The 26,989-nt window shown below is 59.8% G+C and overlaps 8 protein-coding genes across 8 annotated transcripts; 2 read left to right on the top strand and 6 right to left on the bottom strand.

Annotated features, from left to right (window-relative positions):
• Positions 1-965: 965 nt before the first annotated feature.
• VTJ83DRAFT_4338 (uncharacterized protein) lies at positions 966-3,878 on the bottom strand (the record flags this gene model as incomplete). The annotated part of the gene is made up of 5 exons (XM_071010816.1): positions 966-3,008; positions 3,079-3,146; positions 3,209-3,490; positions 3,580-3,595; positions 3,690-3,878. The coding sequence occupies 5 exons, from the start codon at positions 3,876-3,878 to the stop codon at positions 966-968; spliced, it is 2,598 nt and encodes an 865-aa protein (XP_070865788.1).
• Positions 3,879-4,506: 628 nt separating this feature from the next.
• Positions 4,507-5,251, top strand: VTJ83DRAFT_4337 (uncharacterized protein; the record flags this gene model as incomplete). Its single annotated transcript, XM_071010815.1, has 4 exons — positions 4,507-4,570; positions 4,631-4,716; positions 4,771-4,861; positions 4,947-5,251. 4 exons carry the CDS (start codon positions 4,507-4,509, stop codon positions 5,249-5,251), a joined length of 546 nt encoding a protein of 181 aa, XP_070865787.1.
• Positions 5,252-5,482: 231 nt separating this feature from the next.
• On the bottom strand, positions 5,483-6,676 carry VTJ83DRAFT_4336 (uncharacterized protein; the record flags this gene model as incomplete). The annotated part of the gene is made up of 5 exons (XM_071010814.1): positions 5,483-5,713; positions 5,792-5,926; positions 6,042-6,302; positions 6,415-6,455; positions 6,598-6,676. 5 exons carry the CDS (start codon positions 6,674-6,676, stop codon positions 5,483-5,485), a joined length of 747 nt encoding a protein of 248 aa, XP_070865786.1.
• Positions 6,677-7,357: 681 nt separating this feature from the next.
• VTJ83DRAFT_4335 (uncharacterized protein) lies at positions 7,358-12,303 on the bottom strand (the record flags this gene model as incomplete). Its single annotated transcript, XM_071010813.1, has 2 exons — positions 7,358-12,018; positions 12,093-12,303. 2 exons carry the CDS (start codon positions 12,301-12,303, stop codon positions 7,358-7,360), a joined length of 4,872 nt encoding a protein of 1,623 aa, XP_070865785.1.
• A 1,185-nt stretch (positions 12,304-13,488) lies between these two features.
• Positions 13,489-15,547, bottom strand: VTJ83DRAFT_4334 (uncharacterized protein; the record flags this gene model as incomplete). The annotated part of the gene is made up of 4 exons (XM_071010812.1): positions 13,489-14,814; positions 14,871-15,033; positions 15,094-15,177; positions 15,234-15,547. The coding sequence occupies 4 exons, from the start codon at positions 15,545-15,547 to the stop codon at positions 13,489-13,491; spliced, it is 1,887 nt and encodes a 628-aa protein (XP_070865784.1).
• Positions 15,548-20,854: 5,307 nt separating this feature from the next.
• Positions 20,855-22,383, bottom strand: VTJ83DRAFT_4333 (uncharacterized protein; the record flags this gene model as incomplete). Its single annotated transcript, XM_071010811.1, has 6 exons — positions 20,855-20,927; positions 20,998-21,070; positions 21,159-21,692; positions 21,791-21,896; positions 21,975-22,016; positions 22,228-22,383. The coding sequence occupies 6 exons, from the start codon at positions 22,381-22,383 to the stop codon at positions 20,855-20,857; spliced, it is 984 nt and encodes a 327-aa protein (XP_070865783.1).
• Positions 22,384-23,367: 984 nt separating this feature from the next.
• VTJ83DRAFT_4332 (uncharacterized protein) lies at positions 23,368-25,576 on the bottom strand (the record flags this gene model as incomplete). Its single annotated transcript, XM_071010810.1, has 3 exons — positions 23,368-23,746; positions 23,824-25,334; positions 25,394-25,576. The coding sequence occupies 3 exons, from the start codon at positions 25,574-25,576 to the stop codon at positions 23,368-23,370; spliced, it is 2,073 nt and encodes a 690-aa protein (XP_070865782.1).
• Positions 25,577-26,081: 505 nt separating this feature from the next.
• On the top strand, positions 26,082-26,918 carry VTJ83DRAFT_4331 (uncharacterized protein; the record flags this gene model as incomplete). Its single annotated transcript, XM_071010809.1, has 4 exons — positions 26,082-26,157; positions 26,278-26,523; positions 26,603-26,703; positions 26,787-26,918. 4 exons carry the CDS (start codon positions 26,082-26,084, stop codon positions 26,916-26,918), a joined length of 555 nt encoding a protein of 184 aa, XP_070865781.1.
• Between the last annotated feature and the right edge of the window lie 71 nt (positions 26,919-26,989).

Here is a 26,989-nt window from a genome sequence, read left to right as displayed (position 1 = left end):
TCCCAGGGTTTTCCTCAATGGCTGCGGAGAGTGGACAGCGCTGCCGAGGGTGCCGCGCTGCCGGCGAGCGTTCGGGTTGTGGCCCCCGATATCGGGTGGGTCACCTGCAATCCCCGGCCTCATGTGACCTGGACGTGCGAGAGGTCCCAACATCGCCGACCTATGAGGCCCAGACGTCCGTTGGGACGAAAACGGATGCCTGTGAATAATGGAAACCGGGATTGCGGTTCAGGTCATGGCTGAGCGCTTACGTCGCGAAACCCGGCCGCGGTTGGCTCTTCGGCGACTTTTCTGGTGACAGAGCTTGTAGTAAAACTTTACAGCTTTAGAAGCCATTTCGACGCAAAAAGAGGCGGCGGACCCAGACGCCGAAATCTTCTGAAGGAGTGACATCTGTTATCAAAACTGGGACCTTCTCAGACCAAACCACTGTGCTAGCAGATGATGTCTTCTGTTACGCCCCAAACAGCCGGGACAGCGCTTTGTCCACTAGGGGATCCACTACGATCGATGCAGACCCGCGCTTGGCTTACATCCCGTGTTCCACGTGTTGCGTCTGTCCCTGGTTGCGGGCTGGCTTTTCCAGGGTTTGGTTGAACGCAGCGCCTAGTAGTACACAGTATTCTGCTGCAAAGGGGGTTTGGATAGGCAATGTGCGCCAACGTCGAATCAACCCAAGAGGACTGAGCAAGACTCCGGGGGGCAAAAAGGCTGAGCAAGAGCGGGCTGCATGCAGGCTGGACCTAGGAAACTGACGATGTATGGATACCCTGGATCAGGACAGAGACAGCCCGATACGGCTCTCTCTGTGGAGTAATCAGGTCGTTCAACAAGCCAGGGCTGAGAGGCATCTAGTTTAGTATCATTCTTGCGTCCACGGATCAGCCATGGATAGTTGTCATAAATTCCTCGCGCTGCACACGCAAAACGAGAAAAAAAAAAGGCCATACAAGACCCAGTCATCATCAACGCTGCTCCCTCCTGCTCTCCAACTCCAGCCCGTCTTCCTCCCCGGCCACGTCCTCCGTCCCATCCAGGATCCCACCCTGAGCGTTCCTCTCCCTCCCTCTATCCCCCTCAAAGCTATCCCTCAGCCTGATCCTCCCCCCGCTCGCCCTGCCCACGGCGTCCGACACCCAGAACGCAGCCTTTTGAATCAGCTCCCACACCCTCTCCTGCCCTTCCTCCTCCAGCCGCCGCAAATCTCCTTCGCGCGGGTGCGTGTGCATGTGCTCGGCAGCCTCGACCTTGATCTGGTACTTGAGGCAGTCCTTGACCGTGACGAGCCCCGTGAGACGGCCGCGGTGCTCGATGAGGACGACGCGCGGGCCGATCTTGCGGAAGATCTCCATGACCGTTTCCAGAGGCAGGCGGGGGTGCACGGTGAGCGGGGTGGTGTCGACGTAGGGGGTGAAGTCGACCGTGGTGGCGGCGCCGGTGGTGTAGTCGTTCTGGTTGTGGGATGAGGTGGAGGGTTGGTTAGTGGTGGTGGTAGTGGTGGTGGTGGTGGTGGTGGTCCCGGGGGGAACGGCAAAGGTGCACTTGGCGAGCGGGCTCAGGAGGGCGCGCTCGCGCCTGGCGCGGTCGACGGCGTAGCGCAGCTCGGTGCGGCCTATGTAGCCGAGGAGGACGCGCGAGTTTTCGTCGTCGACGATGGGGAAGCCTTGGTAGCTGTCCTTGGTGAGCAGACGCTCGACGGCCTTGAGGGTCATGCCCGTGGCTGGGATGGAGACCACGTCCGAGATCATGGCCTGAGAGACGGGGACGCCAAAGTTGTGCTCTTCTTTGTGGTCGAGATAGGGAAAGCCGCTGAACCAGATCATGCGGTCGGCGATGCCGCCCTTGCCGAAGAGCTCGCTGACCGCTTTGGTGATGCCGACCACGATCATGGTAGGGAGGATGTAGGTAAGGGCGCCCGTCAGCTCGAACATGATGACGACGACCGAGACGGTGATGTGCATGATGCCGCTAAGGGCCGCGGCGGCGCCAAGGAAGGCGTATGTGCCGGGCGTGATGCAAGGAACGTCGGGCGCACACGACGAAAAGAAGACGCTCTTGGGGCCGGCCGACTCGTGGATGGCCTCGACAATGATGCCTACGGTCCGTCCAAAGGTCGCGCCAATGGCCATGGAAGGCACAAAGATGCCGGCGGGGACTTTGCAGCCGTACGAGATGATGACGAAGAAGATGCGGATGACGGTGGCGAGGATCAGCGACACAACGTTGCCGAACCTGTGGTTCGGGTCGCACAGCCCGTGGTAGTCCTCGGCGCCCTCGCACTCCCGGAAGAGCACCTTCATGCTTTCCGTCATGTCGATGCGCAGAAAGGCATTGGGGTAGCAGACGATGGCCGTACCCAGGGCGAGCAGGGTCGCCTCGAGGATGGCGTACTGGCCGAGGTACTTCTTGCGGAACGCCTGGGCTCTGAGGTTCCACTTCATGACAAAAGCGCCATAGAGGCCACCAAAGATGCCGATGATGATGTAAAAGAAGACCTCGAAGAAGTGCCATGAGCGGTCGTACTTGACCTGGAACATGACCAGTTGGCCGGTGCGGAAGGGATTCATGGCGGCCAGGACGGCCGTGGCGACCAGGGCGCAGAAGTAGCTGCGCCAGAGGGTCTTGAGGGGGAAATGGCTCGACATCTCCTCGAGGGAGAAGAGCACGCCTCCGATCGGGCTGCCAAAGGCGACGGCAACACCGGCGGCAGCGCAGGCGCTGAGCACTTCGCGGGTCTTGGAGGCGTTTCGGCGATACTTGGCAAAGAATCGGGAGATGACGTTGCCGGTGCAGACGGCGTAGTGCACGCTGGGGCCCTCCTTTCCCACCGACAGCCCAGATCCGATGGCGAGCGGCAGGGTCAGCGACTTGATGAGCAGGGTTCGCCAGCCGAGGAAGCCCTTCATGACGAAGCCGGCAATGATGCATTTGATCTCGGAAATGCCAGAGCCCGCAGCGTAGGGCGCATACGACTTGACGAGCACGGCGGCTGTGAGGGCGAACAAGGTCTGGTGCGGTCAGCATCCCAGCAGGCAAAGAAAGCGGCCATGGGCGGGAAGGCCAGCGGGCAGAACAAACCGCAAACACAATGTAGATGATGTAGTTGAGCGGCTCCAAACCGGTCCACCGATGCCAGTGAGTGCACTCTGCAGATTGTGAGCCCTCCCCTCTTGTCTCGACAGGCGGCTGGTTGAGCGATAACGCCTACCGTTTTCCTCGCCCCAGCAGCAGAAGTCCTCGTTGAGGTAGAACCTGGAGTCGCAATAGCCCATCTTGATGTCGGCCAGCCACTCGGTGATGATGCTGAGGAAGGCGGCGTTCAGGCCGATGGCGGCTCCGATGATGGTGACAACGATCCAGCCCTGCGCCGCATCGTAGGCTTCATAGATTCTCTGGCGCCAGTCGAACTGTCCCGAGCCGTAGAGACCCGCCTGGCGCCTCCTCCGGGCCTTTCTGCGCATCTGCTCGCGGGCGGCATCCTGGACCCAGTCTTTGTTGAGATTCGCGGATCAGCACATCGGTTTCAACACGGCGCTCGGAGCCGAGGAGAACGGCGAAGGTGCGAAGTGCGGGGCATACCGATGGTTGTAAAATCCTGAACGGCGAGCATGTCTGGTCAGCTCGTTGTCTGCAAGCAACTGTGCGTCGGATCCGGCCCGGGAGGGTGGGGGTAAATAGGCCGGGCTTACTTCGTAGCGCTTGATCTTTGCGATCTCCTCGTCTATCTGGTGCTGTGCTGCAATGCCGCCGTTGTCATCGTGCGGTTCGCCGCGCTCTGCCATGGACACGGCCGACGACAGGCGCGAGCTGACCGAAGGGTTGCGCACCCTCGGCGCATTGCCCACCGACAGCGACGAGGTCCGCGACGGGAAGTTCATGGCGCACCGTGGCCGCCCTAGGAATGCGTGGTCTTATTGGTACGGCATTGGCGTGTCGGGGGTTGTCGGGAGCGCAGGGGGCAAAGAAACGCGCTCGCCGGAGTCCTGGTTGGCTGCTTGTTGGCTGCAGTCTCGACGACGGACCACGGCCCTTAAGGTTGCTGCTCGACTTGGGAACGGGCTTGGGGATGGTGGTGCTGGGAAGCGAGGCTGAGGCCCCGCCGAAAGCTGTCGTCAGCCTTCCAGCCTCCCCCGGGCAGCGACCGTTAGTACCCGCCAAGCCGGCCCATCCCCACAGCAGGCCAATGTGGGTCGGGCCGCTTTCCTCTTGGAGGCGCCGCGAGTCGCGTCTCGCGCGACCACTTTAGAAGCGGGCTTTGGCCGATCTTGAACCTCAGCTTCAGCTTCGGGATCTCACTGTAAATCGGCGGTAGAGTACGGGTAGAGTCAGCTCCAAGAACGCACCTCATCGCACCTGAGCCTCCTCCCTGCATTGCTTGAGTGCCTGGCCTTCATAGCCTCACCTCGATTCCACACTACGTACTCGTTCTCATTCCCGTTGAACCACTCCGTCACACCTAGACAGGAGACCTCCGCCTTTCTCACCATCTTAAAACCCAAACCAAAAATGCCCTACAACACCACAGCAATCCCTCCAAGAAAGGAGGTAACAGGCCAAACGCAGCTGCCCTGTCAGTCTGTCCCCGCCAACCATGTCTTCTCCGTCGCCCATCCTGACCCTCCCGTTGCAGTGACCCGAGTCAAAAAGATCATCGCCATGGATCCTGACATCACCGTCTGCTCCAACAACGCCGCCTTTGCCATCACCCTAGCCACGGCAGGTCCCACCGTACCCTTCCGTGATGCCCTTGGAACTAACCCTCCGGTCCAGGAGATGTTCGTCCAGTACCTCGCCGAGGAGGCTCAGAAGATGACCAAGCTCGATCGCAAGCCGCGGCGGAATATCCAGTACAAGGACATGGGTGAGCGCTCCTGTTCTCCCAAACCCCCGTTCCCATTTGGCATCCGGGTGGAAAAAGAATACCACGAAGCTAAATGCCTTCTCAGCCAACGCCATCGCCCACCGCGACAACCTCGAGTTCCTCGAGGACGTGGTTCCCAGGACCGTTCCTTACAAGGAGGTCAAGGCCAAGGCTGCCGCCGCGCGAGCGAAGATGAGCGGCGAGAAGGTCCCCGGAGATGCCGGTGCGGACGACAGGCCGGCCGAGGGCGCGCCCAGCGGCAAGCGAGCAAAGTCCGCGGTGAACGGTTCCGGAGCCGCGACGTCGAATGGTTCGTCGAGGGGCAAGGGGCAGCAGCCGTCGGGCGCTGCTGGCCGCCAGCACGACGGAGATGTAGATATGACAGGCTAGACGCTTGTCTCCCCTGGTGGGGGGTCGGGCATGTGCAATGGCGTAGGAAGGATCGACAGGACCGCTTTATATTACCCGAATCATATATTCTAAAACGCCCCAACGCCAGTGAAGATCTCGACATGGAAGATAAACAGGTTGGCCGTCTGCGATGCTTCCTTCCTCCGACGTGGCCGCCAAAATCGCATTCACTCCCTTCCCATTCCTCGTCCACCTCCCGCCCCCACGTCCTCACTCCTCCATGGCATCGTCCAGCAGGATCCCCGGCGGCAGCCTCCCCTCGTTGAGCGCCTTCTCCAGCCGGATGATCTCTTCGAGGCTGTCGGCCTTCTTGATCATCTCCTGCAGCTTCTTGCGCTCCTTGTCGGTGAGCTTGAGGCGCGACAGCTTCGACGACTGGCCCGCGCCGCCGTTGGTCGGGGCGGCTCCCGCATCGAACGTCTTGGTCTTGATGCCCATAATCTGTCGAGCCATGTCAGTCACAAACCCTCCAGCGGGACCGTGCATGGGAGAAACGAAGGGGGGGCACTCATCGCTCACCTGCGATGCCAACTCCGTTGGCGCATCGGCCGAGCCGAACAGCTCCTTCGCCTTCTGCCGCTCCGCGTCCTTGACCTTCTGATAGTCAAGGAACCGCACCGTGGGACACCGCCAGAGAACCCAGTACCGGTAGTGCTAGTAAACCAACGCATGTCAGCCCACCAAACTCCATGCCATCTTCTCTCCCCAACATGTCTCCTTTCTCCAACACCCTCAGAAAAAAAGAGTCAAAAAAGGAGTCCGAACCCACCTCCTTCTTCGTGACAGGATTATCCACCAACACCAAATGGGTCAGCCTGGGCAGCTTGCCGAGAACGTCCAGATCGGCCAGCTCGGCGAGGTTGTTGCCCGCCAGCACCAGGTTGCGAAGCCCCGGCGTCGCGTTGGGGAGGCCCGGGTGGATGGTGGCGATGCGGTTGTGCGCGAGCAGCAGGGTGCGCAGGCGCGGAGAGAGCGGGATGTTGCCCAGGACTTGAATGTCGTTGTCGGTCAGGTCGATGGCGTCGTGGGGCTGTTCGTCCGCGATTGTCCGTCAGCATCGCTGGACCGAGGGGCGTGAGAGATGGAGGGAGGGAGAGATATATAGAGATATATATTTATAAAAAAAAAAAAAAAAAACGTACCCCAGCAACGCCCAAGTTTTCAATGGCCGGGATTCGGTGTCCTGTATACGCGGCGCAACGACCGATGATAAACACCCAACGTTGATATGGTCCGTCTTGTCTAAGGAAGGGGTGTCTTCGAGCTTCTCTTTGACAAAAGGAGAGATCAAGACCAATGTGCAGTATCTGCTCTTTTCAACGCACCTCGGAGGTCCAACTCGCGCTCCTTGAGCGGGTTGAGGTAGGACAGGGAGTTTTGGATGAGCTCTGCCGTGAGCCTCATGGTGATGGTGGTTTGTTGTGTTGCGGCTGCTCGTTACGCGCGTTTCCCGTTCGTTTGCCGTCTCGGATGTTCGTCAATGGCAGGCTTGGTGTGGTGTTGTGTTGGTGGGGATGTTGGGTCAAAAATCGGATGTGTCGAGGCCGATGCCGTCGTCGTTTTGCTTCTCTACCTACTACGTTCGCGGTCCTCGAAGGTTGCAGGTTCGCGACGGTTCCCAAGCTGCACCCCCACAAGGCGGGAAGCGGAGGAAAATAAAGTGGGTCTGCAATGAGATAACCCTAACCCTGCACTCCGCCCAACCCCTTGCATCTCGAGAAGCCACAAGACAGACAGCCCAAAGACCAGTGACTGTCAGGATATGCTCGAGCAAGACTGATTACAGTGGAACAGTTCGCTTTAAATACCATGATTTGCCTCACAAAGTGTCTACCGTGCTACCATATCAAGCCAGAAGAATCCAACGCACCCCGAGTCTCCCAACCCGAAACCCACCCCCCCACCCCCCCTTCCATCCACCAACTCCAACTCCCTAGAACCAACCTGTGCATCTACAGGAGAAACCTTCCCGTCCATGCCCATCATAGTGACATTGCCCATCGCCCCAAGCCCATTCCCAAACAAGCCCATCCCGCAAGGCTCGTCACTCATCAGAAGAAAAAGAAAAAGAACACGTCCCTAAGCTCACTGAAACACAAACACCACGCCGCTCCTGTCCACCGACACGGTCATCATGTACGGCGACTCCAACACCGCCATGTCCACCACCGCATCCAAATGGCTCCTCAGCAGCAGCTGCTGCTGGGCCGAGATCACGCTCGACTTGTTACTGCCTCCACCCTTCCTCCCCGCGCCGGTCCCCACCCTGCTCACAACAGAGCTCCTGCCGCTGCCGCGACCGTTCGCAGGCCCCAACGTCGGCGTCGGCGGTCCTGGCGACGAAATCGAGGGCTGGCCCTGATGAGAAGAAGGCCGAGGCCACCTTTCCATGTTCAACGTCACCGACGGCGTGGGGTGGGTGGCCGAGTACGACGGCTTGCCATCGTCCGGCATGAGGCCGCTAAACACGGTGCTGTTCTCGATGCGGCTCAGGTCCCAGAAGCGCAGCTTCCTGTCGGCCCCCGCCGTCAGCATGTACGCGTGGCGCACCTCACGCTGCTCGTCGGTGGCGCCGGTGCCGACGATCATGGCGCGGACGCCGCGGTCCGCCGAGGAAGAGGCCCCGGCGGCGGTTGCGGAGGACATGGCGGTTCCGGCTCCCGATGGTGAGGAGGCCAGGGGCGTTTCAATGTTGGTGGCAAACCTCCCCAGCATCCCCTCGGGCCGATCCTCATCCACCTCCCACGCGTCGTACGTCTTCGGCCCATCCCTGCTCCCTCCCACGCGGTAAATCTCCCGGCACGTGGTCCGCTCCAGATCCCAAACCGTCACCTCACCCTGCCCTCCAGGCGTACCGCCCGCCACGCAAACCCAGCGCCCCCTTCCCTTGGTCGGATGCACCGCCAGCCTGTGGATAGGGCCCTTCCCCGGCATCCCCCACGCCTTGAGGCGCATCTTGAATCGCAGGTCCCACAGATCCAAAACGCCGTGCGAGGTTCCGACGAGCAGCCAGTTGCGGCGCCGGTCAACACAGAAACAGGTGGGAGCGCCGTGGTGGACCGGGTTGCGGAGCTGGTAAAGCAGCGTCATGGTGCGCAGATCGATGCCGAGTATGTTGGACTTGTTGGTGGCGAGGAGGAGGACCGAGGTCGAGTCGCGCTTGAAGTGCTCGCACCAGACTGCGTACTCGGTCCCGTCGCTGCCGCCGGCATCGCCGTCGCCGCCGGAGCTGGTGCCGACGGGGTACTCCCGCAGCAGCCGCAAGCGCGGGTACCGGAAATTGCCGGCGCCGCTGAGGACCGTGTCGACCTTAACGATGTGCACGAACCCATCGCTCGCGCAGCTAACAAAGGTATGCGTGTTCTCGATGAAGCACAGCGCCAGCACCCTCGCCCCCGGGGAATGCCGGTGCGTCAACCTGGAGCGATGCGTGATGTTCCTCTCCAGCCTCGCCGTGTCCCACACCTTGACGCATCCATCATCGCCGCCCGTGAGGAAGAACTGATGGTCAGGCGACACGACGATGCGATTGACAGCCCCAGCATGCTCCGAGAAGGTCGCCACCAGCCTGCCCGACGGCTTCCAAGACTCGCCGGCGTCCGACTGGCTCGTCAGTGACGACCTCCCGGACTTTTGCCGGCGGATGGGCGTCACCGGGGGCCCGTAGTCGTAGATGTCGTGCGGATAATTCGACACGTACATGGCGTCCAGCATCTTAAGGATGTTGGGGTCGTTGCCGGTGTAGGTGTGGTTCGCCCTCAAGCCAGCGGCAGCCTCCGCACCAGCCGTATCGTCCCGCGGCGGCGTGTCAACAGGCGCGACTGGACCCTGCCTGAACGGGCCCTCGACCTCGCCGAACGCATTCGCCTCGGTCGTGGCCGTCTCGGGTCCCGACTTGCCGCTGTCCTTGCGGTTCAGCAGATTGATGGCGCTCGACTGCGGCCGCAAAGCCCTCCTCAGGGAATACGGAACGCTCGAGACGGAGGCATCGTCGTCCAGCAGCGCTTTGCCCTGAACGACCAGCGACGGCCGGCGTGACCCATCCTGCGAGGCAACATCCTCAGCTCGCCCCGCCCCGGCCACCACGGTCGACGACGCCACCGAACCATCATCCAGCCGCCGAGGGCTGTCCAAAGACGATACCTCACCATCGCGACTGCCCAGCCGGGAGCGGTGGCTGTTGAGCGCGGCAGCAACGCCGGCGCGACGCTTCTTGGCGACGGTGTCATCGATTGTCATGGACGCGTCGAGGAGCGCATCCTTGAGGGTCCTTGGGCCGTTGGGATCCGGGTCCGTGCTCGCCACCATGTGCGGTCGCGGGGCGTCATCAAACAGCACCGTCTGCGGCGTCAGCCCCATGGCGCGCAAGGAGATGATGTTGTTGAGCGGCTGGGTTCCTGTCGCGTTCTCCTGAGCGGCCGAATCCCGCGCCTTGATCTGGCTCAATCGCCAAATGAACTCCCTGAGGGCAAGCAGCTTGGGCTCGTCCTCGGACGCGAGGCCGAGGTTTCGCAGCTTTCCCAGCCACTGCTCGTCCTCCTCGTTCCTGATCGACTTGGCCAACGCCTGGGGACTGGAGTCCGAGCGGGAAGACAGCATCGGCCCCGCAACGGCGTCGCGGAATCGCCGGAAGGGTTTCCAAAAATCGCCCTTCTCCGTCTTGGACGCCCACAGTAGCGCCTGGTCAAAGACAGACCGCGAAAGCGGCTTCTGGAGCGCTTCCAGCAAACCCAGTTCCGTAAAAGGCGGCAGCCTGTGCGGCTTGAGGAACGGTGCCAGCTGGGGCAGGACCTGGACGCGAACATACGCCGGGCTCAAGAACTGCATCCCGGCCCAGATGAACTCGGCTGCCGACTCGCGGATCCAGACGTTCGGGTGCATGGTGAAACGTGCAGCCACGCCCACAAGCTCGGTGTACGTCTGCTTGGTGAGCAGGCCCAAGTTCGTCAGCTCGGCCAGGGAATGCAGTGCGCCCTGCACGACGTGCTCTTCCGGATCGGTGATGGCCTGCACCATCAGGGGCAGGATGAACTTCTCAAGCCCCGTGCTCCCCAAAAAGGTTGCGATGCCGACGATGGTATCGAAAAAGGCGCACTTGAGCATCCAGTCACGGTCGTTGAGGTAGGTGTTCAGATGGGTGAGGATGATGTCGTTCGCCTGGACCGGCCCAAAGAAGACGCACAGGTCGGGGACCGACGTCAGAAGAGCCCGTCGCACAAAGGGGTCCGAATCCTCGATGAGCGCTTGCGTGTGTATCTCAAACACGTCGACGAGGTCGTGGCGGGCGTTGTCGTACAGCCCGGCGAAGGCCACTTCCGGCGGCTCGTTGCGTTGCTCCACCTCCGGATCGACGAGGGCGTTCGACCCGTCGGCCCGCAACGTCGCGGCCATGGCGAGGAAGCGGTCTGCTGTGATGGCCAGTTTGCCAAGACATGAGGCATAGGTGGCGCGAACGATGGGGCTGTAGGCGCGCTGGAGGTCGAGCGCCAGGGGTTCCATGCGAGGCATGATGTAGTCGAGAAACACCTGCGAATTGACAGGAGTAACAACCTTGACGAGGTCGAGCAGCTGCGTGATCGCGCGAACGGCCGAGACTACCACCATGTCGCACTTATCCTTGAGCAGGTCGACAAGATACGGCAGCACGCGATCCAGCTTGGCCTCGTCCGTCAGCCGCTCGGCGAAGGCGAGGAGAATGTCGCAGGCCTTGATCCTGGCGGCGGCATGCGCTGTGTTGCGCAGCGATGAGACGATGAGCGTCAAAAAGATGAGGGTGCCGTCGTCTGCCGAGGGCTGCTTGTCGGCAGAGACGTAGTGCTGGTTGTTGGGTATGTTGAGGCGTACGGGGAAGTTCCCCAGCCCTAGCCTTGGGGCGAGCTGGCGCTCCTCGGCGCGCCACTCATCGTCGTTGCGGTACCTAAGGAAGTACGAGATCTTGTCAAAGTCAAGCCACACGCGCTCAATGCGCTGGTCCGCCTCGGCGACGTGCCTCGCGTGCCCGCCTGGGGCATAGGGGCCGGATGTTGGGTGCGTGATCAGCTCCATGTACTGGTGCAGGAAGCTGTAGAAGTACTCCGGGAAGACCTTGCCCTTGTAAAAGTCAAGGAACTGCTCGGCCGAGTACCGCTTTTGCGGGTCAAGCTGGATCATCTGGGCAATCATTTCGCGCAGGTCCTTGTCCGGGATCTTGCTGAGATGGGAGATGGCGGGGTCATACTCGCCCTTGCGGTACGAGTAGAGCTGGCTCAGGCTGAAGATGGGCGTCTCGAGGAACAGCTCGGCGATGACGCATCCGGCGCTGAAGACATCCATGGCCCACGTTACCTGGGCGTCTGGGTCGGCCTCCTCGCCGGGCGGAAGGAACCTCTCCGGAGCGAGGTAGCACGTCCGGCGGCCCGATGTGTCAAAAAAGTACGAAAAGTCACCCGGGTTGTCCTCGGGCAGCATCACCCTCTTGAACGAAGAGGAAAAGTCCGCCAGATATAGCCAGTTCCACGACGTCACCAGGATGTTCTCGGTCTTGATGTCGCCATGGTAGACGCCCTTGGCGTGGCAGTCGCGGAGGGCGCACAGCAGCTGGAAGGCCAGCCACTTCTTTTCGATGTCCTCGAGGAACGGCCGGGTGCTGAGGCGGTCGTAGAGAGAGTTGTAGAGGAACTGGCGCACGAGGTAGGCGTTGGACTCGGTTTCGATGGCGCGTTGGTAGGCGAGGGCGTTAGGCACGTCGGCGAGAGCGCGTCGTTCTCCTGGCGCGGGGGTCCGATGCGGGTTAGTCCACGGCCGCCAGCACCGGCAACTTGGCGAGACGGGGCCAACTCACGAAGTATGGCCTGCTTGTACTTCTCCAACGACATGGGATACGGCTTGATAAGAACCTTGGCCAAGACAACCCCGTCATGGTGCCTCGCGCGGATGCTCTTCATGAAGCCTCCCGTACCGACGGAGCGCTCGTAGACCAGGTCCGCGAGCTCGGGGACGTCGATGCCGGCACCGCCCGCGCGGGGCGCAGCGAGGGAGAATCCCTGACCCATGGTAGAGGTGGGCACTCAGCCTCCGGCTCTCGGTGTCCAAGCTACCAAGCTACCTTTGGAAAGCGGCAGGGCAGGCGTGGCGCATCTTGATGATCCGAGCTGCGACGGCGTGGGGGGGGGGTTGGGGTTCCGTGGTCTCGACACGATGCGGGTGGGCGATGCGATCGACAAGAGCTCCGTCGGAAGGTTGAATGGAACGGCTGAGTGGGTACGTGGGTAAGGAGCTGCCTTGAGAGGTGACGACAGTTTCGTCCTCGTATGATGGCAGCGAAAGCCAAGGGCAAGGGAGACGACGTGGAAGGGAGCTTGGTTTGTCGGCGTTGACGGTTGATGGATGATGACGGGAGCCTAGTGCATCTATCCACGGGCGGGACCAATCGAGGGAGCCGTAGATAAGATAAGATGCCGCCGGAGCTGCTGAACTCGGTCTCCACAGACCTTGGCGCCCATGTTGACGACGGGAGCTCCAAGACAATTGTGAACCATGGTTCTGCTCTTGCGTCAACCGGAAGCGGCTCTGCGCGGAGAGTATCGGATGCTCTACAAGCTCTCATGCTTCCCTCTGATCTGCAACAAGTTTACCTGGATGATTCGTGGAACCGTGGCACAAACAGAATCACACACTATACCTCCGCGAAGTCATCAAGTTGTCTGCTGAATGTCTTATTTGAGCTAAATGAAAAGGCCTTGTTCGGTTCTGCCAGCAAACAAGGCACATCTAGGCACCAGATGCGGTTCCTCTGGATATCCGCACGTTGTGGTCAAGTCTTGACGCCGCCCGTGGCGGGGCCGGTCGAAAGCGTCGTCGGTCAGCTTCCAAGCCGTCAAGCGCTTTTCCATAACCTCGTCTATCCACCGCGTCCTGCCATGGAACAGGCTCCCAAGACTCGCCGGGCCTCTAAGAACAACTGGGGGTATATAGCGAAAATAAAACCATGATGCACCCGGCCCTCATGATCGACCTGCCGTCACAGGGTCCGTCTTCTCCGTGGACCGCGCCGAGGCCACAATCGACCAAAAAAACGATTGTTGATAGAAGATCAAGCTCTTCTTCGTGTCGTAAGCCCAAAACGCCGTAGACCATGCCGCACCAAAACTCGCAGGGGAAAAAGAAAAAGCATGCATGCCGAATAGGTGGAATGGATGAATGCCTCTCGTCATCATCATCACCGCTTGCCCTCCCCCTCAGGCGTACGTCCCTGTCATGTATGGATTGGAACTCACGTCGGTCGAGCCCTCACCATCGATCGTCTTCCTCCAATGTTCTGGCAGGCAGACGCACACCAGGGGGAAGGCCTTGATTTCACCACCATTCAGGGGCTGCGGCGAATCATCATGCAGTCTCCCCGACGTGTTCGACACGCCGCTGTCTCGCTGCGCCCGGCGACGAGCCTCCCACTGCTCCGCCCGCTCATCCAACATGACGCCTGTCGCCCACCCATCGTCCCAGATGCCTATCACCTTGATCATATCGCCCCGCTCGAGCAGGAACTCGTCGCCCGCCCGTGGCTGGTACGCCCAGAGCACCGCCACCCGGTCGCCCGGGTGGATGTCGTCTTGGGAATAGTAGTCTTTGAAGAAGGGCAGCTGCTCCGACTGCTGGCTGGTGGCTGCGCCGGGTAGCGACGACATGCCTGCTGAGCTCGGAGACCGCGCGTCCTCACCAGCCAAAACCGAGCCGCTTGAAAGCGACCCGTTCCTCCGCAACATGGCCGGCGGGGGGCGTAGCACGCCGGCCATGCCGCGCTCCGATGCTGGGCTGCTGCCAAATCCGTCTGATGATGAATGCTCATCGGTTCTCCTCCTGCTTCGGTACCCCGGTGTTCCTGCCGGAGTCGAGCCAGGTGTCATCTCGCGCATCGTCTGGCGCGACGGCGCACCGCGGGATTGTGTTTCCAGAGCCGACATCCGAGCGATGCGCCCGCCAGGTAGCACCTCCAAGCCCGTTGACGGCTTGCTTTGAACCACCGACGGCGGTGGACCCTGCCGTGCAGGTGAGGGCTGGTTGAAGATGCTGCTGCCCTTGCGGCCGGTGCTCCTCCTCTTCCTGACCACGAGCAGCCAGAAAAGCAAGGCGGCAAGCAGCGCCACGCCCACCACAGATCCAATGACGATGCCGGCAATCTGCCCCCCGGACAAGCCATCATTCGTGCCCTTCTGGTTCGAGTCCGGAAAGGCCGTCGTTGTCACGGTAGGCAGCGAGATCGGGGTGATGGTCGGGAGGACGACGCCGGCACAGCGCGACTCGGCATTCGAATTGTAGCAGCACGTGTCGGTGGAGTTGATGCCACCTGCAGCGCAGTAGGAACAGAGGCCGATGGTGCTGTTGCCATAGCCGCAGTTCTCGGGTTCGTTGGCCACGCCAGGGATGCACTCGCGGCTGTTCAGCGATTTGTCAGGGAGAGCGCAGTTGGTGAAGTCAGCGCGAATCTGGGCCTGGGAATTGCTGCCTAGGTTGGGGCAGAGGTCCTTGTCCGCAAGGAGATAGGCCTCAGCCTGGGCAAATTCGGCCTGAGAGTCGGGTCAGCTTGGGCTATCTGGCAGCTCGTGGAGAACCGTGAACATACGCATGTATCGGCGCAAACCGGGCGCGAGTTTTCTGGGGTCAGGCTGCAGGCCTCGATGGAGTTCTGGATAATAGCATTACAGATTACAGTGGTGGTGAAGCGAGCATAGAGGTCGCTTGTCCTGCTGAAGTCGATATCACCGCAGCCAAGCAACACCGAGTATCTGCCATGGTCAGATCCCCGTCTGCAAGCACGCCGCGTCTCGAAAGATTGGGGCACTCACTTTTCCCGAACGTATTCGGTCTGCACGTAGGAGGCGAGCAACGAGTCAAACACCTCGACGCTCGTCGCGAACTGCAGGAAAGGACTGATCCGAGGTCAGCAAACACGTCTCGGACGGTGGAGATGGGCAAATGGGCATACAAGAGCTCAACCGCGCGACCGCTCTTGGTCGCCACGGACGACGACTGGAAGGCAGGGCAGAGTTGGGAGCCCTTCAATGACAAGCATTGGGCCATGGCAGATGGGGCGGATAGCAGGGCCAAGAGAAGCCCCCGCTTGCTGACGGTTTCGCTGCTCGTCCTCCGGCCGTAACTCCTCATGCTCGTCGGCTTGGCTGGCGATGTATCGCCCGCTGCTGAATTAACCGGCGACTCTGGGTCTTGATCGTACTCGTAGATTGCCAGCGTCCGCGTCACCGCCGTGGTGAAATCATTGTGGTCCCGGAATGCTGACATGGCTCATAGCGCGGGCTAAGGAGAAGAAATAGGTGGGGGGTCGTGGGAAGCGCGCGGGTAACACGACAGTGGCTTGGCAAAGCCTTGTGTCTGGTGACCCGCTGCCAGACTCTTGATACGACTTGGTGGTGAGGGAGCAGGACACGGGCCGTCTGCGTCGTGCTCGACGAAGTCGATTGTTTGCTCGTTGAGTCGAGGTGGTTTGTCTGTTGGCGCGCAATCGCACAGGTCTTGTGTAAGTCGGTGGGTGGCGCGGCATCCACTCTTCAGCGGGAATGATGTGGCCTGGCTGCTGTCGACAAACACCGCAATGGATATATGGTCTCTTGTTGAGGTGGGAAAGGGCACAATTCGAACGGCAAGATGCGACCTCTGGATTGGCACGGTCTAAATTTCAAATTGACGCACGAAAGGAGCGACGGCTGCGGTCAGGCGGCGAAGTGCGATGGCGGGTGTTGAAAGTTGAGTGAACGGTGGGTAGAGGGCCCAAAGAAGTGGAAAGAAAGGAAACCTGGAAGCCGCAGGTGAAGTGAGCGTGATGGAAAGAAAAGTGAATGAACGAGAGAATGGAAAAAAGGAAGACCAGTCCTGATGGTGGTGGTGATGGGCGGAACACAGCGGAGAGGGTGGTCTCGCTGGTTGGTATCGTCACCCCTCAGGAACGTTGGAGGGTGAAAGAACGCGGACAGGCAGGGCCAGAGCAGAAGAAGTCGCGGAGGATTAGGGAATGTTTGGGTCGTCGCCAGTGAAAAGTGTCGAACCAAACGAAACGGAGAGGAAAGGCCCAATTTCGCTTGAGGGTGTCTCCCCCCGGGGCGTTTCCTTCCCCATTGAGGTTAGCCAGCTTCTGCAGCTGCCCCTGCTCATGCAGTCTTGGTCCTGTCTCAGAAACCGCCAAGGAAATGTCTCGATGAAACCTTGCTGTGGTACACCACGACGCGGCCGGGCTTCCGGTAACAGCTTGCCGCCAGTGTGCAATTCTCCGACTGGTCAACGTCACGACGATTGCGACCCCGACAAACCTATTCAAGCTTCAGCGCAGAGGGACAATCGGGGCGATCCGCTGCCCGTCATGTCACTGAGGTGGCTCAGCTCCCAGGCGTCTGGGAGACGTTGATTGTGTCGCTGGGGCTTTCTTGGTGGGCGAGTTGATAGCATAAAGCCGACGCACTGACCGGTGGCTGGGAGAATCGTCCCAGTCGGTTGCCTGGCGCTGGCTCTCGACCTAGTGAGCCGTCTTAGACATTGCAAGATCCGGGCGTTTGCGTTGCATACGGTGTACACGTCGACATCACGGTCAAAGCCTCCGTTGAGTCAATTGAGACTTCTTTGCAAAGTCTCATCAGCTGGCTTTGCTGGCATCTGATCCATCTGTCTTCAGACAGGCTACCCACCGGGAGAGGATCCATTCCACGGCCGTTGTTTCGCTCGGAGCTATCCGAAAGGTTCCTTGAGCTGGCTGCGGGAACGAACACCCCCCACAGCGGAAACCCGCCAGGATGACATTGTTCCACTTTCAAGGCGGCGAAGCAACCCAGAAGCAACCTCAGCGAAACACGTCGCAACGTCCTGGATCACTTCAGGGGCCAGAAAAAAATTCTTCCTTTTCCATCTTCTCCCTGCATCTGGATGATACAAGGCAGATTCCACATCGCGCTCCGGCGGTTACACATCCAGACATACGCTGTCTTGAATACCACGCCTGCTTCCAGGCTTGGGCGCAGCGCCTTGCGTCAGGCACAGGGCCCTGATGGCGTCTCATTGGCGTCGGGTTGGAATGGTGCATTTCGGGATTTCGGGGCTGGAAGCCACCAGATGCCCCAAATTCCAGACGCGTGCCACGTTTTTGGAAGCGCCTCGGCCGTCAACGAGTGAGAAACCAGGACGATCCATGCTCCCCCCTGAACGTGCGCCTGCGATTGCCGAACCCCATCCCGCACGAGGCTGCGGTGTGAGCGAGGTGTGGGTGACCGCTCTGGCTTTGCAAGAGTGAACGTTGGCCTCCATCCCCCATCCTCCACAGCCCACATGAACCCCCGTTCCCTCTCCAGCTTGCTCAGACCCGTTTTATCCCCCCGCGGCCGGCAATGGGCCCTCCTCACCTAATCAGTCGGCGCTGCCCAAACCCAACATCCAGGAATAGCATACCAAATAACCGCTGGGGCCTTGATCGATCGCCATAATAGTGCGTCCGTCTCTCAGGACCTGTCGGCACCCATCCATCACGTACAGAGGCCTAGCGCATGTGCTGATATGCCAAATTCGCGACGAAATGAATCCCACATCCTTGGTTGGCCGGCCCTGCGAAGGGACGACTCGGAGAACATTCCGAACGCTCCCAGGCCCTCCCGGGTCCTGAAGAGGACCGTTGCCGGCATCAGGAGCCGACGCGGCGATCACAGAATCCTCACAGCCACGTCTGGCCTGTTGTGCGAACCAAAAAGTCGGCAGACCAGGCGACCAGTCTACCACCCAGTCGAGTCGACCACTCGAGATGCTATGTATGGTGTAGTGCGTAGATCTTCCCCCTGTCTGGTCTCAAACGCAGGGCCCTCCTCTGCCGCACTTTGTCCCTCGGAACTTTATGCTACCAACGGGCCCGCTCGCCGACACGCACACAGCCCCGGGATCGACCATCAGGCCCCCTCCCTTCTTCAAGCGAGAGCTTCATGCCACAAACGTTTCTGCAGCCGCGGCACTTGCGCACCATCAACAAAACGGCCGGATGGGCTGGCGCACGCGCGGTGCCTACGCAGACGGTTCCAATGGATGCACGAAATCGCATGGTGGGGACCCACGTGCACGTGCAGCAGATCTGTGGGCAAGCAAAAGGCGAGACGGTAGCTAGGCAGGACACAAGATACTCTTTCCAGAGCAGAGTTAGGCCTAAATTGGATGGATCCATGTCTCCTGCGAACATCTACTTGCAACGGTACATCACATATTAATCTCTCCGAGGATACAGTGCCCAATATTAGGTTGGTAGAGACGTGTTTCTGGAGGGAGGGTGGGGGGTGCTGTAAAACACCAACGTCCCGGCTCCCTGTTTGGACTCAAAACACTGCTTCAAGATCCTCCCGTTTCGAATCATCTCCTTCTCGGCGCAAGTAACCAGATTTGTACGTGCCAAGGTTGATAAGGCCTACACTACCGAAAAGCGCAGTATTTCCCAGCTGTCCATGAAGCCGGTGAGCACTGTGTTCCGTATTGGCCATTACGATGCTTCGCTAGATCATCCAGTTGCATGAATATAGCTTCCAAGTAAAGGTTGTTGCAGCCAATATTACGGCACCAGGCCGTCTTCGCCACCTGTACCATTCAGTTGGCTTGACGCCCGATTTCCAATCCGTGCTGCTACTAGGCGGTAGCAGCGGGTGTTATTTTACATTGTGCGCACACGCAGACACGCCCAGCAGACCAATACATGCCCAGAGAGCTTGGTGGTGACGGTACACCTCTTGCGTAATCACAGGTTCTAAGCTGTTTCTGGGTCGCTGACCGCTTCTCCCACCACGCAGCACGTTAATATGGAACGAATTGGTAGGAAGCTTCACGGTACAGGAGGAAAAGCCCGACAATAACATGCTCGAGAGTTGCTACGGAACCGGCACTGGAACCAGTGGACGAGGAAGAAAGGAGGCGGGGTCATCAGGGGGGCTCAAACAGCCAGGTCGGGCTCTAGATAATCCCAGTTCCCAAAGCAGGTTCAAATCTGCAGAGACAGGGGGATCAGCCGTTTCTGGACGTGGTTTGGCCTTTGGACGCATTTCCCATCCCATCTTGGAGAAGGTCTGATGAGTATTGGCTGGGAGGGGAGTATGCTTCGGACGAATTCCCGTCCGGGAAAATACAAATCAATGGTGAAGACCTGAGACTAGCTGTTTTGTATTTGGGCTTCTTTGAAACTATGTGACTCCGAAGTTTGAAGGGCAGAGGGCTCATGAGGGTCAAGACGAACGGCAAAACATCCCAATAACGAGATCCATCCATCCATCCGCGTAGCCGCGACACTCAGTCTTGTCCGTCATGGTTCCCCAATCGCGAATGGTAGCACAATAATTAGCTCCTCATGTACGCAGTGGCCGTGGATTTCATATGGAGATGTCTATTACACACCGTTTCCTATCGTTTGCGGCATTTGAGATTGGCGGAATGGAACCCCGTTTGATTTCCAGGCCAGAGCAACAAAGGCATATCGAGCCCTTACTTTCCGGCGAGAAAAAGCGCAACCACGGTGACTTAGGCTCTGGTTTTTCAGGGTTGTGTACCTCCCAGATGTGGAGAGGACTTAGGTAGCAAGCCTTCGACGCTCAAGACGTCATTCTGGACGTATAATTCTTTTCTGTACGGGAATGACCTAGCTAGAAGATGTGTAGCAAGAAAGAGTATCCTTCGACGATCCCATCGTGTAGAGACTTGGACCTGCCCGGCGGAACGTGAATATGGCGCCTACTCCTCGGTCCATGATCCGGACGACCATCTCATCGTCAACTCCTCGTGGTCAAGTACCCCCAGACGGAGAGGAGAACTTAGCCCTCACCACCTGCAGCAGGTGGAACCTGTGTCTGTCTTGAGCTCATCTCGATGTTAAATGTCCAAAATAATCATTTGATCGTGGTGAGCTGACGATCCTCAAGGCGTCGACCTTATCACTGGATGTTGAATGCTGGATATGGACTACGCCGAATCTCACTCGCACGATCTAGCCAGCCCTGAGTTTTTGGTCTATTATGATTAGATTCCCAAGAGAAGGGCAACGTGAACTACCGCCTAGAAGAGTTACGGGGCTCTCTGATGTAAGAAAGGAGGTAAGGAAACGGAGACTTGGACTCAACAACATCTCGAGAGCTCGGGTCCAACTAAGCCAAGAGTATCTTACTCAGAAAAGAACAACAGAAATCAACATTGCGGTAAGAGTCGCAGCAGATGACGCGAGGGACCTAGCCTCCCACAAGGCAGATAGGACAAACCGACGAACAGAACCCCCCAGCCCTTCCCTTCACACCTGTTCGGCACGGCATGTATGTATGTAGTGGGTATCACCTCCTTCGTTGATGCCTACCTACTACCTACGCGGGGATGGATAGTCTGGACAAGCAAGCCACTGTTCGTCCATTCCGGTTGGTCTGTAACTCGGCCGCTGTGCGTCTTATCCCTCCGCCGCGCCGCTTTGGCTGCGAGGGACACGCTCAGGCAAGAAGCGCCGGTTGGCGTGCCACCGGGCAGCTTCCATCCCTCACGAAGCACACCTCTCTCTGCTCAGAGCCGGTGGCTCGGTCATCACAACCGCGGCGGCACTCCTTCCCCTTACAGGAAATAGTCGGGAGTCCTCCTCGAAACCATGGGCTCGCCCGCTCTCGGGCAAGGGTCGAATTGCAAGCTGCAGAGACGTTGTTAGACGCGTCGATGGCGGTGGCTGCCATGTGGGACAAACAGAGAAGAATACGTACAAGGTGTACTTCAAGTGCTCATCGATCTCCATTATCGCCGCCTGGTTACCACACCGGTAGCAGTAGTTTGGAGCTGAATCCCTCGAGCGTTAGTGATGACGCAAAAAAAAAAAAAGAAAGAAAAAAGAAGAAAAAAAAACGGCAGGCGATGAGGGACGCACCAGAGAAGATCGTGACCACGTTACGGTCCTGCGACCAATTATACCCTTCCATCACAAGCTGGTGTGCCCGGGCAATGAGGGTCAGCCCGTTGTTATGATTGAACGCCTCGGATATGTCCTGGCCGAACGTGTAACCGGCGCCGCGGGGCGAGATGCCCCAGCCGCAGCGGTCATCCGGGTCGGACCACAGGAGGTCGCACATGGGACCCTCGTGCGGCACCTCCTGGACGCGGTCGAGGGCGCGGATGTTGTCCAGGGTGTCGATGCTGGGCGAGAGGCCGCCGTGCAGGCAGAAGATCTGGTTGTCGATGAGAGCGGTGAGGGGAAGGTAGTCGAAGAGGTCGGTGAAGTACTTCCACACGTTGGCGTTGCCGTACTTGCGCAGGCACTCGTCGTAGAAGCCGTAGACTTGCGTGATCTGGCGCGACTCGTGGTTGCCGCGAAGGATGGTGATGCGCGAAGGGTAGCGGATCTTGAGGGCCACAAGCAGGGTGACGGTCTCAACCGAGTAGTATCCCCGGTCGACGTAATCCCCTACGCGAATATCCGACCGTCAGAACGCTTCATTCTCACGGTTTCCGGGTCCTGCCGAGGAAGAAGCAAAAGCCCAGCCCGCCGGGGTCACGCCATACCCATGAAGAGATAGTTGGTGTCGGGATTCGGCCCGCCGATCTTGAAGAGTTCCATCAGGTCGTGGAACTGGCCGTGGATGTCGCCGCAGACGGTGACGGGACATTTCTGGAGGGTGCGTTAACCGATGATGCGGGCGCTGTCGAGGCGGCGGGTTGGCAACGATCACCAAGAGGGCAGACATACGACAGGTTGCACGTTGGACTCTTCTTGCAAAACCTCACGTGCCTGAAGGCGAAGCCGAGTTAGCCGATGCCGCAGATGCTATCGAGGAGGCGCGCAGCAGGCAATCGCCCGGGTGCCGACGCATCGCCATCCAGAGGTCGCCGCACACGACGCGGAGCAGGTTGCCTGTCGGCGCATCGCAGGGCGGCGCAGAGGGATGCGCGGGGTAACGACCGAGGACCACCACGTCAAAACACCAAGAACAAGAACCGACCTTTTCGCACAGCCTCTGGACATCGGACTCGGCAAGCTGCTTGCACTGCATCAAGCTCTCGATCCAGCCATCGAGGGTTGGGATGGTGGTCGGTTCGACGTTGGCTGGGCTCAGGTCGGAGGGCAAGCGCCCAACGTCTTCCATGTTCGTATCCATTTCGGCAATTGCCTCCTCGATCGATGGGCGGCGTGATTAGACGGCTAGGTGGTTTGCAGCACGACGGGTAATGTATCGACAGTAAATGTTCTCCTAGGCGAGCGAGTTGAGGGTCGATGGCGATGTCGGGGGTTGAGAAGCAATGCCGTTCCAAGGTTGTGGTTTGGTTGAACCCAGGAGCGTTTTGGCGGTCTCTCAAGTCGCGGCGCGGGTCCAGAAGTCTGGGTCAAAATTGGGCAGGTGGTCGGATCTGGGAAAGGTGGAAAGCAGCTGCCAGGGGCTGCTTGTTCTCTGGGAGAGCTTGCTTCTTCACTGTCTACTACGTACCTACACAGTAGATGGATTGGGAGAAATCGCACAATCAAAGCAAGGAGAAACGGAAGATGAAGAAAAAAAAACAAAAAAAATGGATTATGCCAGAGCTTGACGTCTTGATCCTTTTCGAACTCCTCCAAAGCTGATGTTGCTGAATCACAACAGCTACCTCTATAGTAATATTGACTTTGATGAGCGCTGCTAACGAACCCACCCTGGGAATGCTCTTGTGTTGCCCACCGCGTGCAGCACAGTCAGGGAGGAATGTCCGCTTGCTGGGGGCCGGCAGTGACTTCCTTCCGGGGGAGGGGGGGGGGGGCTTGTTGTGGCCTGTGCGACCAATTTCCCCGCCCGTCCGGGTGTCCAGTGGGAGAGTGGGGGAGCTACGAAGCAACACAACCTCACCCCACTTGAACTAGGAAGCCCCGCCTTCAGGGAACCCTGAGCTTCACGGTGGCCCAGAGGTTACACATGACGCGATACCGTCATCATCGCGCACTCCCCGGCCAGATCCCGGTAGCAAAACATACAAGAGCTCGGCAAGAAAAATAACAAAAACAAGAAGATACCGAGGTATGGCAAGAATAAGGTAGTATGCTCCCGTCGTCATATCAACAGACTCCAAACCCTCCTCTCATCCATCCTCAATTCCAAGATGCATACATCAGATCAGGCCGCTGCCGCCTGCGCACCACCCATATTCAACCCCAACCCTTGGGGCGCGTTCGTCACCCCGTCTGCCACCTTCACGTTCCGGCCCACCAAGTTCCTGAAATCCAGATCAACCTCAGAGAGCATCGCGGCATGGTCCTTGGCCGTCTCCATGCACTGCGTCCACACCTCACTTTCTTCCTTCTCGCCGCTCAGCTGCCGCGCGAGAATGGCGTTAAACGCGTCCACCTCCTCCTTGGCCCACTTGACGCACGCGCTCATCATGGTCGGCGGAAAGCTGGCCTGGAAGCAGCTGACCGTGTTGCGGATGATGGTGAAGTAGACAAAGGAGATCTCCCAGATGTAGTTGTTGAGATTGCCTTGGAAGATGCATTGCCTGAAGAGAAACCGTCAGCAAACCACGCACGTCTCGGGGGGGAATCAAGGCGTGGGCATGGATATCGCTGGACCTACCTCGTCCGCTTCTGGATGATCTCGCTCCGGGCCGACAAGTACGCCTCCCGCGCCCGGTCCTCGTACCCCAGCCGCGTCAGCCACGACACGTTTTGCTCCGTTTTCCGCTGGTGATTGTGCGTGTTGACGAGCTCCCGCACCACCAGCGCCGCCAGCCTGCCCCGCCGCTCGTCGACCTTGAACGAGATAAAGTCCTGGGCAATGGCGTTGTTCTTCAGGCTGTACGCCAGCGTCTTGAGCTTCTCGATCAGCGCCACGGCCGGCTCGATCTGCTGCAGCGCGATGTGGATGTCCAGCTCGTCCATCTGGCCCTCGACCCACCGCAGGTTCTGCTTCTTGCCGTCCACCTCGATCAGCATGTCCTTGATGTCGGACAGCGTCTCGAGAAGCTCCGTCTTCTGCAGCAGCCCCGGGTCGCGCGAGGCAAAATAGTTGATGGTCTCCTTGGCCTTGTTGGTGGCCTCCCGCTCGGACTGCAGGTTCCTCCTCAGCTCCTCCACCTGCTTGCGGATGTTGAGGATCAGCGACGCCTTTTCGGGGTCTTCGGCCTTCTCGGTCCGGTAGATGAAGGACTCGTTCTGGCCACCACCTCGAACCATGATGGCGTCGGCGAGCTTGTTTCTCCCGCTCGACGAATCGCTCGGCCCGGCCATGTCCACCACCTCCACATCCAGCAGGTGCCAGCAGCGGTCGGCCACGAGCTTGGTCATGGGCACGCGGCTGTCCGCAGCCGCTGGGACGTCCGTCTTTCGCTTTTTCCGCGAGGCGATCAGGATGTGATCGTTGAGGAGGAAGATCTGCATCGCCCTCCGCGACCGGTAGGTGGCGTTGTCCAGCTCTACCCAAGGCCCGGCGTCCTGGACGACGTGACGGCCGGGCGTGTTGGGCAGAAACTTTTGCGAGCCCTCGACGTTTTTGTACAGCGCTTGCATCTGAGCGCTCCACAGCGCCGTCCTATCGGCCACGGAGCTCCGCTTGTCCCGCCGGCTCAAACCCGTGCTCATCTGCCCGTTAAGCCCGCTCGAGTCGGCATTGTGGGACGCCGCGCGCAGCGCCGTGGTGTTGGCCTTGAGCTCGGCCATGAGGTTCTTGAGCGTGCGCATCTCGCTCTTGAGCTTCTCAGCCTCCTTGCTGATCTTGATGAACTGCGTGCGGTTCTGGTAGACGTTCTGCTGGAGGTCCGTCGACACGCGGTGCTTGAGCTTCTTCAGCGCTTCTTCGTAGTCGCGAACCTGGTCCTCGGTGGCGTCGCTGAGAATCTGGGCGACGTATTGCTCGGGCACGAGATCGGGATCCCGCAGCGCTCGTACGTCCACTTGTATCTCGGCGACCCCTCCGCCCACGCTGTCGCTGCGTCCGCCGCGGGAGGGCGGCGCCCGTCGTTCCAGGGCCTGTGCCTGAACATACTGGTCGAGGCTGGGAAGCGCCGGCACGGGATTCGCCGCGGGATCGAAGTCGTTGGGCAAAGCGTTAAAGCGCGTCGAGTACCGCCGCTTCACGAGATCGGAGGTCTAGCAAGCCTGCCCGTTAGCTCTGCGTGCCGAGGCTCTCTGGGGGTCGAGCGTGCTACCTTGGCGCTGCTTTGGGGCGGCGGACGCGGCCGGGGAATGGGTGTTTCATCGGGAACTGCAGGACCCGATGGCCCTCGCGGCCCGCTGCCATCTTGAAGGATCGGCCCCGAGATCTTGATGGGTTGTCTGGCCTTCCGCTTCCCGCCGCTGCGCAAGGATATCTTGGATCGTTCTTCAGACATGGTGGAGAAGGCCGCCGCGAAAGTCGTCGGCCGAGAACGAGCAATGAAACGACAAGTGCCAGGCTGTTTCGTACGAATTTGGTATCGAACCAAGCCCTTCTCGGGATGTGACCGTTGCCGCAGGTTCGGGGCCAGCCCTGGAGAGAGAGAGGGGGGAGGGGGGGTGTTGGTGTTGGTGTTGGTGGAAGAAGAGCTTCAACGGTTCGTGCTGTTGCGGCTAGGCCAGCATCCACGACCACGAACTGTGGGTCCTCCAGTTGCTGAAGGCGGACAAGGTGGGGCATTCTGATCGGGGACCGCCCGAGGTAACGTACCGCCGGTTCCACCTTGGGCGGCGTCCCGTCCTGCGGCTTCCAGGAAAAAATTACGGCATTCCGGCGTCACAGAGAACCTCAACTCCAAAGATACAACCCTCCGCGACCAAACTTCCCCCACCACGCCCGCCCCCTCCTCAGCCACCTTACCGGCCTCGGCTAGCAGCAGCTAGATCTCAAGAGCCCCCGCAATGTCCTCATCATCAACAACATCGACCACGACCCTCGTGACGGCCGCCGTCGCAACGGTGGCCGTCGGTGTGCTCGGTATGCCAGCGCTTTCCCCGCCGTGCCCCCGATTCACCGAGTGATTTAGCGACGAGGTGATCGGCCGACAGACAGACCCTGGCTGACATGTTCCCGTTCCTTCTCCCTCCCCAACCGCAGGCTACGCCGCCTACTTTGACTACCGCCGCCGCCACGATCCCGAGTTCCGCAGGGAGTTGCGCCGCACGCAGCGGCGGCAGGAGCGCGCCGAGAAGCACCAGGCCGAGGCCAACGCCACCGCGCGCAAGCAGGCGATCCGGGACGCCGTCGACGATGCCAAGGCCGAGGGTTTCCCCGCCAGCGCCGAGGAGAAGGAGGCCTTTTTCTTGGAGCAGATTCAGGAGGGCGAGCAGCTGGCCGCTCATCGTACGTCCATGGAGAGAGCGGCCCGTGCGGAATGAAGCGCGAACGCATCCACTGACCATGCCATTTCCCCGACCAACAGCTTCCAAGCATCTCGAGGCCGCCCTCGCCTTCTACAAGGCGCTCAAGGTCTACCCCACGCCGAGCGACCTGATCAACATCTACGACAAGACAGTATCCAAGGTACGGACGGCAGCGCCGAGCACGACGAAACCCTGCCCTCTCCTTTGGCTCTGCCCTTGCTAACGCTCTCCACCCTCCAACAGCCCATCCTCGACATCCTCGCCGAGATGATCGCCTACGACACCAGCCTCCGAATCGGCACCGCCTACACGGGCCCCGACGTGGCCGACCTGCTGCGCGAGATGGCTGCCAACCCCGGCGTCGGCTTGGATTAGATTGTCACCGCGGCCAACTGACGGCTCATCGAGTCCTTGTGTCGCTGGACGTGGGTGGCGTCTCTGCAATG

Source organism: Remersonia thermophila, chromosome 4 (assembly GCF_042764415.1).
Source record: "Remersonia thermophila strain ATCC 22073 chromosome 4, whole genome shotgun sequence".
NCBI classification, from domain to species: domain Eukaryota; kingdom Fungi; phylum Ascomycota; class Sordariomycetes; order Sordariales; family Chaetomiaceae; genus Remersonia; species Remersonia thermophila.
Note: the sequence above shows the minus strand (reverse complement) of the source record. Positions and strands in the feature narration are given on the sequence as shown.